The sequence below is a fragment of the Coenobita brevimanus genome, chromosome 72 (assembly GCF_032717465.1).
Source record: "Coenobita brevimanus isolate Jiangsu-jjx chromosome 72, ASM3271746v2, whole genome shotgun sequence".
NCBI classification, from domain to species: domain Eukaryota; kingdom Metazoa; phylum Arthropoda; class Malacostraca; order Decapoda; family Coenobitidae; genus Coenobita; species Coenobita brevimanus.
Window position 1 is genome coordinate 2,697,501 of NC_137025.1, and position 15,000 is coordinate 2,712,500.

Below are 15,000 nucleotides of genomic sequence, written 5' to 3' on the forward strand. Positions count from 1 at the left end.
ATGACTCACCCGAATATCTAACGTTATCAGGGTGTGAAAATCTAGGGGATCCACACGCCACGTTTCACCAGCTCATTTACAAACTTTTTTTTTTTTTTTTTTTTTTTTCCCGCTTCAGTACGGTGATAGTTTTAGGTCAGTTTGTTTTATTGTTAATGCTGCCAATTGATTTTATTTGGGTAATTAGGGGAGACCTCGTAATGAAGGGGTTAATGAGGGCTGTCCGACCCCTCCAGCTCATTAAGTGCTGAATAATTTTTTTGGGAGGTAACAAGGATGAGAGAGAGAGAGAGAGAGAGAGAGAGCCATCACAGGAGCAAGAAAATATGAATAAACAATTAAGTAAATAAATTGGTAAGGAATGGGTGTTGCTAGGAAATATAACCGTTAGTGTTGCTAGGAAATATAACCGTTAGTGTTGCTAGGAAGTATAACCGTTAGTGTTGCTAGGAAGTATAACCGTTAGTGTTGCTAGGAAATATAACCGTTAGTGTTGCTAGGAAGTATAACCGTTAGTGTTGCTAGGAAGTATAACCGTTAGTGTTGCTAGGAAGTATAACCGTTAGTGTTGCTAGGAAATATTTAAACCGTTAGAGTTGCTAGGAATAACCGTTAGTGTTGCTAGAAAATACAACCGTTAGTGTTGCTAGGAAGTATAACCGTAAGTGTTGCCAGGAAATATAACCGTTAGTGTTGCTACGAAATATAACCGTCAGTGTTGCTAGGATATATTTAAACCGTATAACCGTTAGTGTTGTTGGGAAATATAACCGTTAGTGTTGCTAGGAAATATAACCGTCAGTGTTGCTAGGATATATTTAAACCGTTTGAATTTTTGAGTTTTTACCGCCTCAACCCACACGTTAATTATGGGCTGTTAGGAGTGGTCGGCTTCGGCTCTCAAGGCTCCGAAATTTTAAACACCACAAAAACGACAATAAACAGAGGAAAATAAAAGAACCTAGGGACCGAAAAAAAAAAATAGCCGAGTAAAAACCGGGACTCAATACTCCCGGAAGCCGAACTGGGCCCGAGGGACGAACTGGCAAGAGGGCGCCTTTTCCATAACACCTTTTCCTTAGCTATTTTTTCTGCATTATTAAACTTGTCAGAATCTCATGTATCATCGATGTAAATTATGTGGAAATTAAACCTGAATAAATAACACGAAAGAGAATGTCAAGGGATAATGTGAAAAATAAATCGCTATAGAGAAGGTCTTAAGGAGCCTCCCACGCCTAGAGGGATAATGTTTGTAAATATGGCGTCTGGGTACGGTGGCTTAAATATGAGTTGTGTAGCGGATAATGACGGGTTGCGTAGTGGCGGTACTGTTAGGCTGGAGAGAGAGAGAGAGAGAGAGAGAGAGAGAGAGAGAGAGAGAGAGTTAAGAGATGGATAGAGAGGGGGGGAGGGTTAAGGGAAGGAGAGAGAGAGAGAGAGAGAGAGACTGACACCTGTCGTGGCAACAACAGAAAATACATTTCAGTGTAGTACCGTAATAATAATAATAGGGTACATTCTGACCGCAGAGGTAGTGTTAATGGTACTCGTGGTAGTGGTGGTACAGTAGTAGTGGTAGTGGTAGTAGTGGTGGTAGTAGTAGTAGTAGTTGTGGTGGTTGTGGTTGTAGTAGTAGTAGCTGTAGTATGAAACCCTTCTCGAATTAGATTTATATTTTCTTATACCGATACCTCAGAAAAACTTATATGAATCTCTCGCCACACCCTGCGCCTTGAAATTCGGATCTTGAAAGCTTTTGCTGGACTACCCATTTCCAATTCCGTGAAAGGGTTAATGTTGTGTGACCAGCGCAGCATAGGGAGCCACACAGGGAGCATAGCATAGCATAGGGAGCCACACAGGGAGCTTAGTGGTATACTCATTTTACTTTTACTTGGCCCAGAGTGTCGTCCTTTTGGAGCTTATTTCACATAGCTCATTGGCAGAAAAAGACGATACTGCGGTTCTACATCTTTTCCGTAGCACTTCTTCGTGACAGGCGTGCTAATTTAGTGCTAATATATTCTTCCAAGTCAGCACTCATGACGGAGATATGGCAATTTTAGGCCAAGTTAGCGTGAAAAGAGTATAGGCTATTTATCATGCGTTCTCTTGTGGACATTTAACGTGGAGGCTGCTGTACTCCTTTCACCTTAACTTGGCCCAGATTTTCGTCCTTTTGCAGCTCATTCCACGCAGCTCAGTGTAAGAGACAATGCTACGGTTCTCGCCACAGCACTTCTTCATGACCAGCATCATATTCTCCTGCTAATCCGTTATTGTCAGTCATTCAAGATGGAGAGATGGCAGTTTTAGGCCAAGTGAGAGTAAAAGGAGTGTAGTACTTGGTTTCACACACACACACACACACACACACACACACACACACACACACACACACACACACACACACACACACAAAATCAAACGGAATCTGCACATTACCTGCATCTTCCGTGAATACGATGGGCGTGCCAGCGAGTGAGGTGATGCTGTGTGTGGGCGGCGCCTGTGGACTGATCACGTGACCTAGGATGGCGTGGTTGAGCAGGGCCAGCACCGTGTCGCCCCCGCCCACGCCCACTACACCGCCCACACCGCTGTTCTTGGGTATCAGCAGCGTCCATGGCTCACCTGGGGGAGGAGGAAGGTGTAAATTATAGGTTATAATGTAATGGGCAAGGGAGGGATTGGTGGTTTTACGCTTATCATGTTAACACTCTTGGGGGAAGACACGCCAGTTTTTATGTATATATATTTTGAGGCTAATTGTGGCATCCCCAGTCGATTATATTTGGCTTTAAACTTATAGGCACTTTTCGAACTTGCAAGATTATGGCCTTCACTAACTCATTCCTCTAATGGAAAAATAAAATATAAAAGGATGTCCAAGGGCTAAAGGGGCTGAAATCGGCGTAATCTGCCTAACATACAGTAGAACAAAAAAGTCCCAGAGTTCACACACCTCCGCCAACGCTAAAAAAAAAAAAAAATGTATATAATTTACAGCTGTAATTCCTGTTGCCCGACCGGTACTCTTACGGTTTCACACAGTTAACTCTACGGTCTAGTCTGCCCTGTTACACAGTCAGAACGCATACCTCCTCCAACACCAATTAAATGTACAGTATTTGATGATGATGATTTCTACATCCTGGTCTGCATCCGGATTCACCTCAGTGTCTAATCAAACTTTCTTCACACGCTGCCCGCCTGTTCACCACCTTTCACTGAAGTACGATAGCATTTCTTTGAGGCTTCTTGTACTGAAACAGACACGGGTGAATACATAACCTCCGTCCAGTTTCGTTGGCGGAGGTGATAGCGGCGTGACGTGTACGGAAATAATGCGGTAAGGAAGTGGTGTTAGGGGTGAGGGAGACTCCTAAGACCACCACAGTACTGCCCTAAGCTTACTACACGCACGCCTCTCTCTCTCTCTCTCTCTCTCTCCTCTTACTTTTTTCCCTTGGGCGGGCCGCGAACCGTATCCCAACATAGCCTGATTGCACATAATTACTGAGAGAGAGAGTGAGAGAGAGAGAGAGAGAGAGAGAGAGAGAGAGTAAAGGTCGTATGCTTAAAACCTAAACTGCAAAGTAAAACGAGAGAGCGGGATGTGAGCAGGGGGGGAGGGCAGTGAAATGGCGGGGGACATGGTGACATGGAGGCGATTTGTTTGTGACCACCTCTTACGGGATTGAGGTGTCATTTATGGAACACCTGTGAATATTAGCCTGCATTCCACACTACATATAGGGCCGCACTCTCGTCGTCTGAGGAAGCTCCCTAACACCTTTTCCTAAGCAATTTGTTTTGCATATTACACCTTACTGTCCTTTTCCTAAGCGATTTGTTTTGCTTGTTACGCCTTATTGTTCTTTTCCTAAGCGATTTATTTTCCTTATTACACCTTACTATCCTTCTCCTAAGCGATTTGTTTTGCTTTTTACGCCTTACTGTCGTTCCTGTTACGTAAATCCATCCAATATCGCCATACCCTGCATAAGTAACGTAATGGATAATAACCACCCATATCCGAAAATAAATCGCTAAGGAAGAGGCGTTAGGGAGCTTCCTTCACCGACGAGAATAGGAGCTAGTGACGCAGGAACAGAAATTAATCCTACTAAAGAGGTAAATCCACCCTGAATCTATTAACAGGGATTTACCATTTATATCTGCAAAAAAATAATAATAATAAAACTAATGTCATATGGGCTAAAGGGAACGTTCGATGAGTGGATTTGTTTTTATTTTCTTTATTTTTTTTTATTTTTCCTTTTTAGTCTTTTTCACTCTTTTTTCCTGGTGAGACTGGGGACAACGGAAAGGTCAGTGGCTATGCGGACGCGGAAGTACACGTGTTTCATACCCTCTCTTCTTTGGCACACACACACACACACACACACACACACACACACACACACACACACACACACACACACACACACACACACACACACACACACACACACACACACACACCTCTCTCTCTCTCTCTCTCTCTCTCTCTCTCTCTCTCCACACACACACACACACACACACAAATTCTCTCTCTCTCTCTCTCTCCCCCCAGCTCCAGCAGTCGTCCTTGCCTGCACCTGTGGTAGACACAGGTATAGGGTGACTGGTCCTGGGTAAGCGCGTGTGTGTGTGTGTGTGTGTGTGTGTGTGTGTGTGTGTGTGTGTGTGTGAGAGAGAGAGAGAGAGAGAGAGAGTGAATGAGTGAGTTGGAGTGTGTGTGTGTGTGTGTGTGTGTGTGTGTGTGTGTGTGTGTGTGTGTGTGTGTGTGTGTGTGTGTGAGAGAGAGAGAGAGAGAGAGAGAGAGAGTGAGTGAATGAGTGAGTTGGAGTGTGTGTGTGTGTGTGTGTGTGTGTGTGTGTGTGTGTGTGTGTGTGTGTGTGAGAGAGAGAGAGAGAGAGAGAGAGAGAGAGAGTGAGTGAATGAGTGAGTTGGAGTGTGTGTGTGTGTGTGTGTGTGTGTGTGTGTGTGTGTGTGTGTGTGTGTGTGTGTGTGTGTGTGTGTGTGTGTGTGTGTGTTTGCCTCAGTAACATACAAGAGAACACTGAGAGGATAACGTTCTGAATAAATCGCTGCGGAAGCTATATTACGCCACCTCCAATAAGGTCGCAATGTAGGGGTGTAGTGGAGGGGAGTTGGTGACCCTCCCCCCCTCCCCTCCCACCCCCCACTCCAGCCTTGACCACCTCGTAACCACATCCCCAGCATCCCATCCACCAAAAAAACACTCATTAGGATCCACAAACACGCCAAACACGGCCAAACTGTGTCAAGTGTCGTATCACCCTACCATCAAGCGATTTAGTCCAGGGTAGGGAAGTAGCTCTTTTTATCATTTTCTTTCGTCTTTTTTTTTTTTTTTTTTTGTACCAGGACACTTCCCTGTATTGTATAACCGATGAACAACCGTCCTGTGTTGTTCCTGTACTACTACAACTACTACTACTACTACTACTACTGTTACTACTACCTACTACTACTACTACTACTACTACGACTACTACTACTACTACTATTGATTTGCTTTTTTTTGGTAATTTTCACTTAATTTGATCAGAAGAAAACTAACTTGTATATATTGTTTAAAAAGTGAGTGAACTACATACTTATAATCACAGCGGATATAAAAAGTGAGTGAACAACATACTTATAATCACAGCGGGTACATAAAGTGAGTGAACAACATACTTATAATCACAGCGGGTACAAAAAGTGAGTGAACAACATACTTACAATCACAGCGGGTACATAAAGTGAAGATGGATTGGGTAACTTCTGTATCTCATGAGAAAGGTTACACACAGGAAGAGGAAACTGAAGGGGAAGAGGGGAAGGAAGGGAGGTGTGAGGTGGGTGGATGGAGTGAAAAAGGGAAGGGGAAGGAAGGAGAGTGAGGTGGGTAAATGGAGTGAGGAGGGTAAGAGGAAGAGGGGAAGGAAGGAAGGAGTGAGGAAGGAAGGGGGAAGGAAGGAGAGTGAGGTGAGGAAGGGTGGGGGAAGGAAGGAGAGTGAGATGGGTAAATGGGGTGTGGAAGGGATGGGGAAGATGGGAAGGAAGGGAGGGAGTGGAGTGAGGAAGGGAAGGGGAAGGAAGGAGAGTGAGGTGGGTGAGGGGAGTGAGAAAGGGAAGGGGAAGAGGGGAAGGAAGGGGAGGTGTGAGGTAGGTAGTTGGAGTGAGGAAGGGAAGGGGAAGATGGGATGGAAGGGAGGGAGTGAGGTGGGTGAGTGGAATGATGAGGGGAAGGGGAGGGTAAAGGAGGGGGGGGACGAAGAAATGAGGAAGGGGAGGAGAGGGGAGGGGAGAAGAGAAGGGGGGACGAAGAAATGAGGAGAGGAGGGGAGGGGAGGGGAGGGGAGGAGTGAGGTGGGTGAATGGAGTGAGGAGGGGGGAAGGGAGTGCGTTGCAGTCTGTTTGTCTTCATTTGACGGAACTGGACCACTCAAGACCTCAATATTCAGCCCTGGTTGTGTGAAATTCAATGAGCTCCAATTATGAGGTAGGCATGAGTCTCCTTGGTTACAAGTCAAAATTACCCTCTAATCTGACTACCCTAGATCATGAACTGAGCTGAGAGGGGTTAGGGATGTTTGTTAGGTGAGAGTGAACTTACTGTAGCGGAGAGGGGATTGGAGAGAGGGAGGGGGGAGAACGACTATGGCTGAGAGGGGCAAGTGAAGGAGATGAGAGGAAGGAATGGAGAGAAGTGAGGCTGAGAGGGGAGGAGAGGGAAATGAGGGAGGAAGGGGAACGGGATGGAGGTCATAGAGAGAGGATGTTGAGAGGGAAGAGGAAGAAAGGAAGAGGAATGACATAAGGACAGGGAGGGGGGGAGGAGAAGAGACGAAGGTAGGAGGGGAGGTGAAGTATGGGTGAGGGAGGAAGAAAGAGGTGTGGAGAGGAAGATATGAGAGGGGGCGGGGATGGGAGGAGGGGAGGAAGGAGTGGAGGGAAGGAGGGAGAAGAAGTAGAGTTGAGAAAAGGGAATGTTGTAAAGGTGGGGAGGAAGGAGGAGGGAGGGAGAGAGGATAAGAGGAGCAGGGAGAGGAGGGGAAGTGAAGGAAAGATGAGGGGAGTGGAGAGGGAAAGAGAAGAAGGAGAGGGGAGAGAGAAGAGACAGAGAGGCGAGAGAGAGAGACAGCTTAAGGAGGTAGATAGAAAAGAGAACAGGGAGAAAGAAATACTAAGGAAGGGGAGAGAGAAAATGATGATAGGAAAGGGGAGGGGAGGGGAGGGAATATAAGAAAGGAGGGGAGGGAGAGGAAGGAAGAAAAAGGTAGGGGAGAGAGGAGGAGGAGGAGGAGGAGGGGGAGGGGGAGTCAGTAGAGGAGAGGGGAGAGGAAGAAAGAGTACTGAAGGGAAGGACAGTGAAGGGAAGGGGAAGGGGAGGGGAAAGGGGAGAGGAGTGGGGAGGAACCAACCACTACCTTGACATTTAACTACAGTCTAGCCTCTCCCCTCTTCCCTCCATCCCCCTCCCCTCTCTCCCCTCCCCTTTCCTCCCCTCCCATCCCCAACCTGTCGAGACCGGTTCTGTTAATTATTTGTACACGTGGATAGATAGATAGATAGATAGAGAGAGAGAGGGAGAGAGGGGGGGCGGGAGGAAATGAAGAGGAAAGTGAGAGGGAGGAGAGGAGGTGGGCGAAAGAGGGGATTGAAGACTTTATCAAACATTTTCCTCCTCTCTCTCTCTCTCTCTCTCTCTCTCTCTCTCTCTGTATGTATATGTAAGTTTTTGGTGTAATTACCCGAGTTGAGAATAGCAGTGATCAGCGTAGGTAATAACGAGAGAGAGAGAGAGAGAGAGAGGAATGTTGACTGAAACAGCTTTTTACTCCACCCTGTTTATAATTGCTGTATGTTGAGCCACCCTCCCCCTTACACACACACACACACACACACACACACACACACACACACAGCACGCACTCAATCTTGTCCACGTCTTAGTATACATTTAATTTTACTCTTTCATACGACCGCTGTGTGTGTGTGTGTGTGTGTGTGTGTGTGTGTGTGTGTGTGTGTGTGTGTGTGTGTGTGTGCCTCCATATTGTTTGTTTTAGTTGTATGTGTTTTTGTGCGTCTGTTCTAGGTTAAGGTCAGGAGAGAGAGAGAGAGAGAGAGAGGGAGAGAGAGAGAATTTTCCATGATGCCCCAATCGTAAAATGAAAAAAAAAAAAAAAAAAAAAAAAATCATACATGCATTGACTTCTCTCCAATACGTTCATCATCATCATCATCATCACCATCATCATCATCATCATCATCATCTTAACATTCTTCTCTCTAGTTCTTTTTCACCCAGTCCTTCACCTCCTCCTCCTCCTCCTCCTCCTCCTCCTTCTCATCATCATCATCATCATCTTAACATTCTTCTCTTTAGTTCTCTTCCACCCAGTCCTTCACCTTCTCCTCCTCCTCCTTGTCATCATCATCATCATCATCATCATCATCATCTTAACATTCTTCTCTCTAGTTCTTTTCCACCCAGTCCTTCACCTTCTCCTCCTCCTCCTTATCATCATCATCATCATCATCATCATCATCATCAACCCTATTTCCATTCCCCTCTTTCTTTTTATCACAATGGTTATTCTTCTAAAAAATTATCCGGACCCACATGACAAACTTCCCCCGCGAATTTACCAAAGGACAGTTTTAATAATCATCTCTGTTCCTGTTTCCTTCTGCCTCGTCTTTATCCTCCATTTACGGCCGTTACTCTTTGAAATTTATACCCGTTCTTGCTCTGTATCTTATAACGGCTGCTCTTTCGAATTTATATCCTGACCATATGACTTTACCGCGCCAGGATAACAAAAGGCTATCTATAATTATCATCGCTTTTATTATTTCCTCCTTCCTCGTCCTCACCCTGTTCCTTATGATTGCTGACTCTTCAAAATTAAAATCTGATCACGTGACTTTACAGCGCAAGAATAGTCAGGCCGTTATTATTATCTCTTTCATTTCCATTTTCTTCGTCTTTATTCTCAAATTGTGTTTGCCCGCAAATGTTTGCGGGGCTAATAGTCTTTCCATTACAAAATGTTGCCAAATACCATTATCTTTATATCCATACCGGTTTTGAGCCCACATTTACTAATGCTCGCCAAAATGTCGAAAAAAAATAATGATTATATATTTTCGCATGTCGCGATTTTCGACAATTTTGCGCCGTCGTGTCGCGCGCGATAGTCAAAATTTTTGTTTGGTATTTTTCTGACACCCTGAACTTAACCCAACCTAATACAATAAGATTTAGGTCGAATTCTAGTACTTATTTGTGAAAGAAACGAACAAATGCACAGACAGACACACGTACGCAACTTGACTATTATTTAGATTTATAGTGGTTACTCTTTGAAATTTATACTCTTTGTCATATACTTTCTTATACCAGCTTTTTTTTTTTTTTTTTTTTTTTTAACTCTGACCATATAACTACCATATTAGAATAACAAAAGAACAATAGTGTACAGTCATCGCCCTTTTCATTTCCTTCTTCCCCGTCTTCACCCTCTACCCTATAATGACTTCTTGAAATTAAAACCTGACTATGTGACTTTACTGAAAAAAAAGAAAAAGAACAGTTACAATCACCAACCCATTGATTTACCTCTCTCTCTCTCTCTCTCTCGAAGTTGTTGCAACGCCCTATTTCCTATTTATTTATTTCATTTATTCCATCTCACAGCGGTTACTCTTTCAAATAATTCCCTCTCTCTCTCTCTCTCTCTCTCTCTCTCTCTCTCTCTCTCTCTCTCTCTCTTTCAGATAATACCCGTCCTCTTTTCCTCTCGTAACGGCTATATTTTTAAATTTGAAACTCTGACCAGTAAGAACAAAAGGGCAGTTAATTTACCGCCATAATTAATTTCCTTGTTAATTCTGGGTCTCCATCTCATAGTGACATTTTCTTCGCATAAAACATTTTCTTCTGACTTTACAACACAAAAAAATACCAAAAGGGCAGTTACCCGTATACTCATTATCTCTCTCATTTCCTTCTCTCTCTCTCTCTCTCTCTCTCTCTCTCTCTCTCTCAGGAATCTTATTTTGGGGGATAATGTAGAGAAGCCGGGAGTAATTGGAATTCTCTCTCTCTCTCTCTCTCTCTCTCTCTCTCTCTCTCTCTCTCTCTCTCTCTCTCTCTCTCACACACACACACACACACACACACACACGCACACGCAACCCCCTGACCCCCATGTGGCTATACTGTGCAAGAGGTTAACAAAAGAACACTATGAGTATCTCGTTGGCCTAGGAGGAGATTTCGCAACGTCTCTATCTGGGCGATTTATTTTTACACATGCACCCCTAACCCCCTGATATATGTTACCGATGCAAATATTTTCGATCTTAAAAACAATATAAATAACGTGCAATGAAAACAGCTGGATGAAATAAGGAAACTGAATCGGTAAAGAAGAAGTGTTGCGAGCTCTCCCAAGGCAGTGAAAAAAAATACGGTCAATTTGAATATCTGATGACGTCACGGGTTTCGAAATACGGAAGTGGGCGTTGGGACAGACTTGTATTATTGTTATTATTATTGTGTGAGGGAGGGGGGGGGTGAGTTGGGGAGAGGGTAGTCAAATGGTGGATGACAGAGCGACTTGGAGGCGTTTTGTCTGCGGCCACCCTTTGCGGGATTAGGGCGTCGGGCTATAGATAGATAGATAGACTATTGTTATTATTATTATTATTATTGTTATTATTGTTCGTAGTAGTAGTAGTATTAGTATTAGTAGTTGAGGTAGTAGTAGTAGAAGTGGTAGTAGTATTAGTAGTAGTGGTAGTAGTAGTAGTAGTAGTAGTTGTTGTTGTTGTTAGTAGTAGTAGTAGTAGCAGTAGTATTTTTGCCTTGCCATACTCAGTTAGAAATATTATTAATGGGTAGTTATAAAATACTTGTAGTTATTAATCCAATCTTGTTTTTGTTGTATAGGGAGGCGATCGCGGGACAAACCTCTCTCTCTCTCTCTCTCTCTCTCTTCTTGTTGCATCAGTGAGAAATATAATTAATTGGAGTTAGAAAACTCTTGTTCCTGTTAATGGAATCTCTCTCTCTCTCTCTCTCTCTCTCTCTCTCTCTCTCTCTCTCTCTCACCCATTAAAATCAATCTGTTTTTTACTCTAATGTCGTTGAGAACCATGAATATGCAGTTCTCAGGATTTGAATTTGATTTGCGGGTAACTGACTCCATTTAAAATATTTCTTGTTGTATTTGGTGATATTAAAATGATAGAGAGAGAGAGAGAGAGAGAGAGAGAGAGAGAGAGAGGACGGCAGGATGTGTAATAATCAAAATCAGTCACTTAGGATGTGGTGTTAGGGTGGTAACTGACTCCCTCCGTACTAGTCGTTGATATTCAAATGATTTATGAAACACAGAAGAGGACGAGGTGTAATGACCAAAATAAATCGCTTAGGAAGAGATGTGAGGGAGTCGCCATAATGACCTGAAATGCTGTATAGTGTGTGTGTGTGTGTGTGTGTGTGTGTGTGTGTGGGTAGATCCGTAACCCCTTCTCGGCTTAATTGATGGCCAGGTGTGTTAAGTTTAGAGAGTAATTTTAACTGGTAACCAAGGAGACTCATGGCTCTTTCACAGCCCAGACTCATTATATTTCCTGCCATCACAACTTGAGTATGTTATCGGAGTGGTGCAATTACAGCATGAGAGCACGAATTGGCTGTAGGGAATTGTAATAACTATTTGTTTTTATTTAAGCACCTTAATTTGTGTGTGTGATTGTGTTGGTAACGATGAACGGATCCTTTGATGGCGGTTAAACTAACTACCTACATAACTAAAAAAAAGTTACCTATATTAAGTTGTGTGTAATAACTTTTAGTGTGAGTCATTTTATATATACAGTATATATATATATATATATATATATATATATATATATATATATATATATATATATATATATATATATATATATATATATATATATATATATATACTGTATATATATATATATATATATATATATATATATATATATATATATATATATGTGTGTGTGTGTGTGTGTGTGTGTGCATGTATGTATGTATGGATGTATAATTTGATCACCGTTGTTCTCGCCTAGGTAGTATCGACAACAATGAATATGCATTTTACTTTATGAAGACGGCTGTTGATTGCATTGCATTTGGCCTTATTAATATCCACTAGACTGATTATTCACAACCATGATAAGGCTCGTTGTTGCTGTTGTGGCCCCAGGCTTACCTGAACGTGAACATAACCTATTGGCCTAACCAACACCCTCCTGGAAGGAGGCTGAGAGACATTTGTATAACCAGGAAGCATACCTATTCTGTTTTATCGGTGCCACCACGCGAAGTGCCCCTCTCCAGCACCGATAGGCCTCGTAAAACTCAATAGCATTTTGCAGCGTATCATAAAATGCTGTTAATGTGACCAGCCTCATATATCCAGCAGTAATTCCCCCTCACCCACACATCCTGAGATTTCCCAAGTATTATTAGTCGACAAAAACTGGCCCGGCCGCGTTCCTTCACCGCGACCCTCATTCAGGTGGTCTTTGGCGTTTTTGCACCTGTGTGTCTCGGTGTGTGAGATAATGATGCTCTCGTGAAGCAGGAAGGCCGGAGAGAGGTCAGGTGTGAGGCGAGGAGGGCAGGGGGAAGGAGAGGGGGGAGGGGAGAAGGCAGGGTTTAGGAAGCAGGAGTAAATATTGCTTTGCGTTCGAGTTTTGTTCCCGCCATTTTTTTTTTTTTTTCCAGATTTTTGATTTATTTCTAGTTCGAATTTGAAATTTTTGAGATGCTTTAGGTCTTAGGATGCGGAAAATTGTACTAGATTAAAAATTTTCTTGATGACAGGAGCTTACGATGAAGTGACTGTCGGAATTAGAATTGTTTTGGCGGGAAAGGCAAGGTAAAAGCGTCAGACCTAGACCGTAATGACCAGGAAGAGAGAGAGAGAGAGAGAGACTCTCTTTCTCTCTCTCTCTCTCTCTCTCTCTCACACACACACACACACACACACACACACACACACACACACACACACACACACACACACACACACACACACATCCTTCGTCCCGGCCACCTTTGTCTTACTGTCACGGCAAGATTCCCTTTTACATTACTTCAGCCGCGTTCCATTGAAAATCATATAAATAACCAGCAAGAGAAAATTAAACCCTTTCATGGTAGGCACAACTTTAGTATTCTGGCCCAGGTAAGCAAAGTAAATAAATAAATAAATAGATAAAGATAAATTGCATCAGATGAGTGAGAATTAAGAGCGTGAGTGTTAAGTAGTTCACCATTTATTGTCCCGAATAGAAAGGTTGTCAGATTGAAATGGCAGCCAGTAGTGTGAGTGGACAGCCGTGAAACCCACTTTTTGTACGCAGGGAAGAAGGAAGCGAAGGCCGGAAGATCGCAGTATCGTTCCCTCCAAGAAGAAATAAAAACAAGATAACAGAGCCAAATTCAGGATCCTTTTTATTTCGAGATGCCTGGACACACTGCGTTTAAAAGACTGGAGGTCATAGGCAGTAAGAAATATATACAAAGAAAGACGGTTCCAGAGCTGACTTGTTGCATACATGAATGACTGGGAGTAACGGTTTATTCTTGCTTTAGGGAGTTGGACATAAAAGGGATGAGAGTTGTTGCTAGACGGGTGCTACGCGCCCGCCGTAGTGGTGAAGGAATGCAAGCAGACGGTTCAGAAGAGCAGTGACCATTGAAACAGCAATAGAACAAAGATAAAGATGCAGCCATGCGGCGAAGAGACAGGTTGACGGGAACCAGTAAGAGGAGAGTTAATCAAACGAGAAGCCTTTGACCCCACGTTCTTGAGAAGAGCTGTACGTGGGGAGCCTTCCCGTACGTGAGAGTTGTACTCTACACAGGGGCGAATAATACCCCTGTATAAAGCCAACAACTGTGCAGGGGTAAAGAAGGCATGGGGTCGGCTTAGCACACCTAATTTTTTGGAAGCAGACTTTACAAGAGAGGCAGTATAATCAAGATAAACCAAATAGGTAGATAGATAAATGAGAGAGAGAGAGAGAGAGAGAGAGAGAGAGAGAGAGAGAGAGAGAGAGAGATGAGGGGCGGAGGGGGGTAACGCATTTGCAGTTCTTAACGGTAAAACTAATATACCCCGCCATCATATTAACTAGTGCAACTGTCCTTCATTTATATAGATTTTATAGGCGGGGCGTGAAGGGGCGGCTGGTATTTATGAGTATTGTGTGCAGTGTAAACAGTTGCTTTTTCCCGCCATACGCCTGACGGATGTGAACGAAGGAATCAAGGCTACGGGAGGGCTGGATGTGGGGGTAGTAACATCTCATTTTACATTAACTATTTCATTATTATTAGTATTATTATTATCTTCTGGCGATTTTCTTGACGTTCCTACAACCCTCTAGTATTATCTAACCATTGTTCAAACTGAAGGAAATCGTCCGGAGGTACGAATAAGGAGAATAAACTAAGAAGGAGTTTGTTAAGGAGAGAGGCGAGGTGGAGCGAGTGTTAACAAGACGGGGGGTGGAGGGGGGGGGAGAGTAAGATCCTTAAACTGACACTAACGTATATTTATTGGCGTGGAAGATTTTTTTTTTTTTATTACTTTGTTATATTTCAGTGACTTTAAACTTACTGATTCCTTAACATTTTTAAACAGATGGCCTTTTGAATATTTGAATGATTTTAAAGTTACGATTTCTTAACGTTTTTTCTTTAGTTTTTTTACAGCCTTTTTTTTATTGTTAGTGATTTTAAACTATTGATTTTTTTTTTTTTTTTTACAGACGACTTTTTAAAAATTTGAATGACTAAACTTACGATTTCTTAACATTTTTTTCCCTTTATTATTGATAGTTTTTTTTTTTTTTTGTAATGAATGACTTTAGACTTGCGATTTCTTGACTTAACGTTTTTTCTCCACATAAGTG

The 15,000-nt window shown here is 42.9% G+C and overlaps 1 protein-coding gene across 1 annotated transcript in view; it reads right to left on the minus strand.

The window, feature by feature from the left end:
• LOC145407229 (uncharacterized) overlaps positions 1-15,000 on the minus strand; it is an 82,817-nt gene that overhangs the window by 34,126 nt on the left and 33,691 nt on the right. Inside the window, exon 2 of the mRNA XM_080278264.1 lies at positions 2,449-2,637. Within this exon, the coding sequence (XP_080134390.1) occupies positions 2,449-2,637 (189 nt within the window). The remainder of the gene's footprint in view (positions 1-2,448; positions 2,638-15,000) is intronic.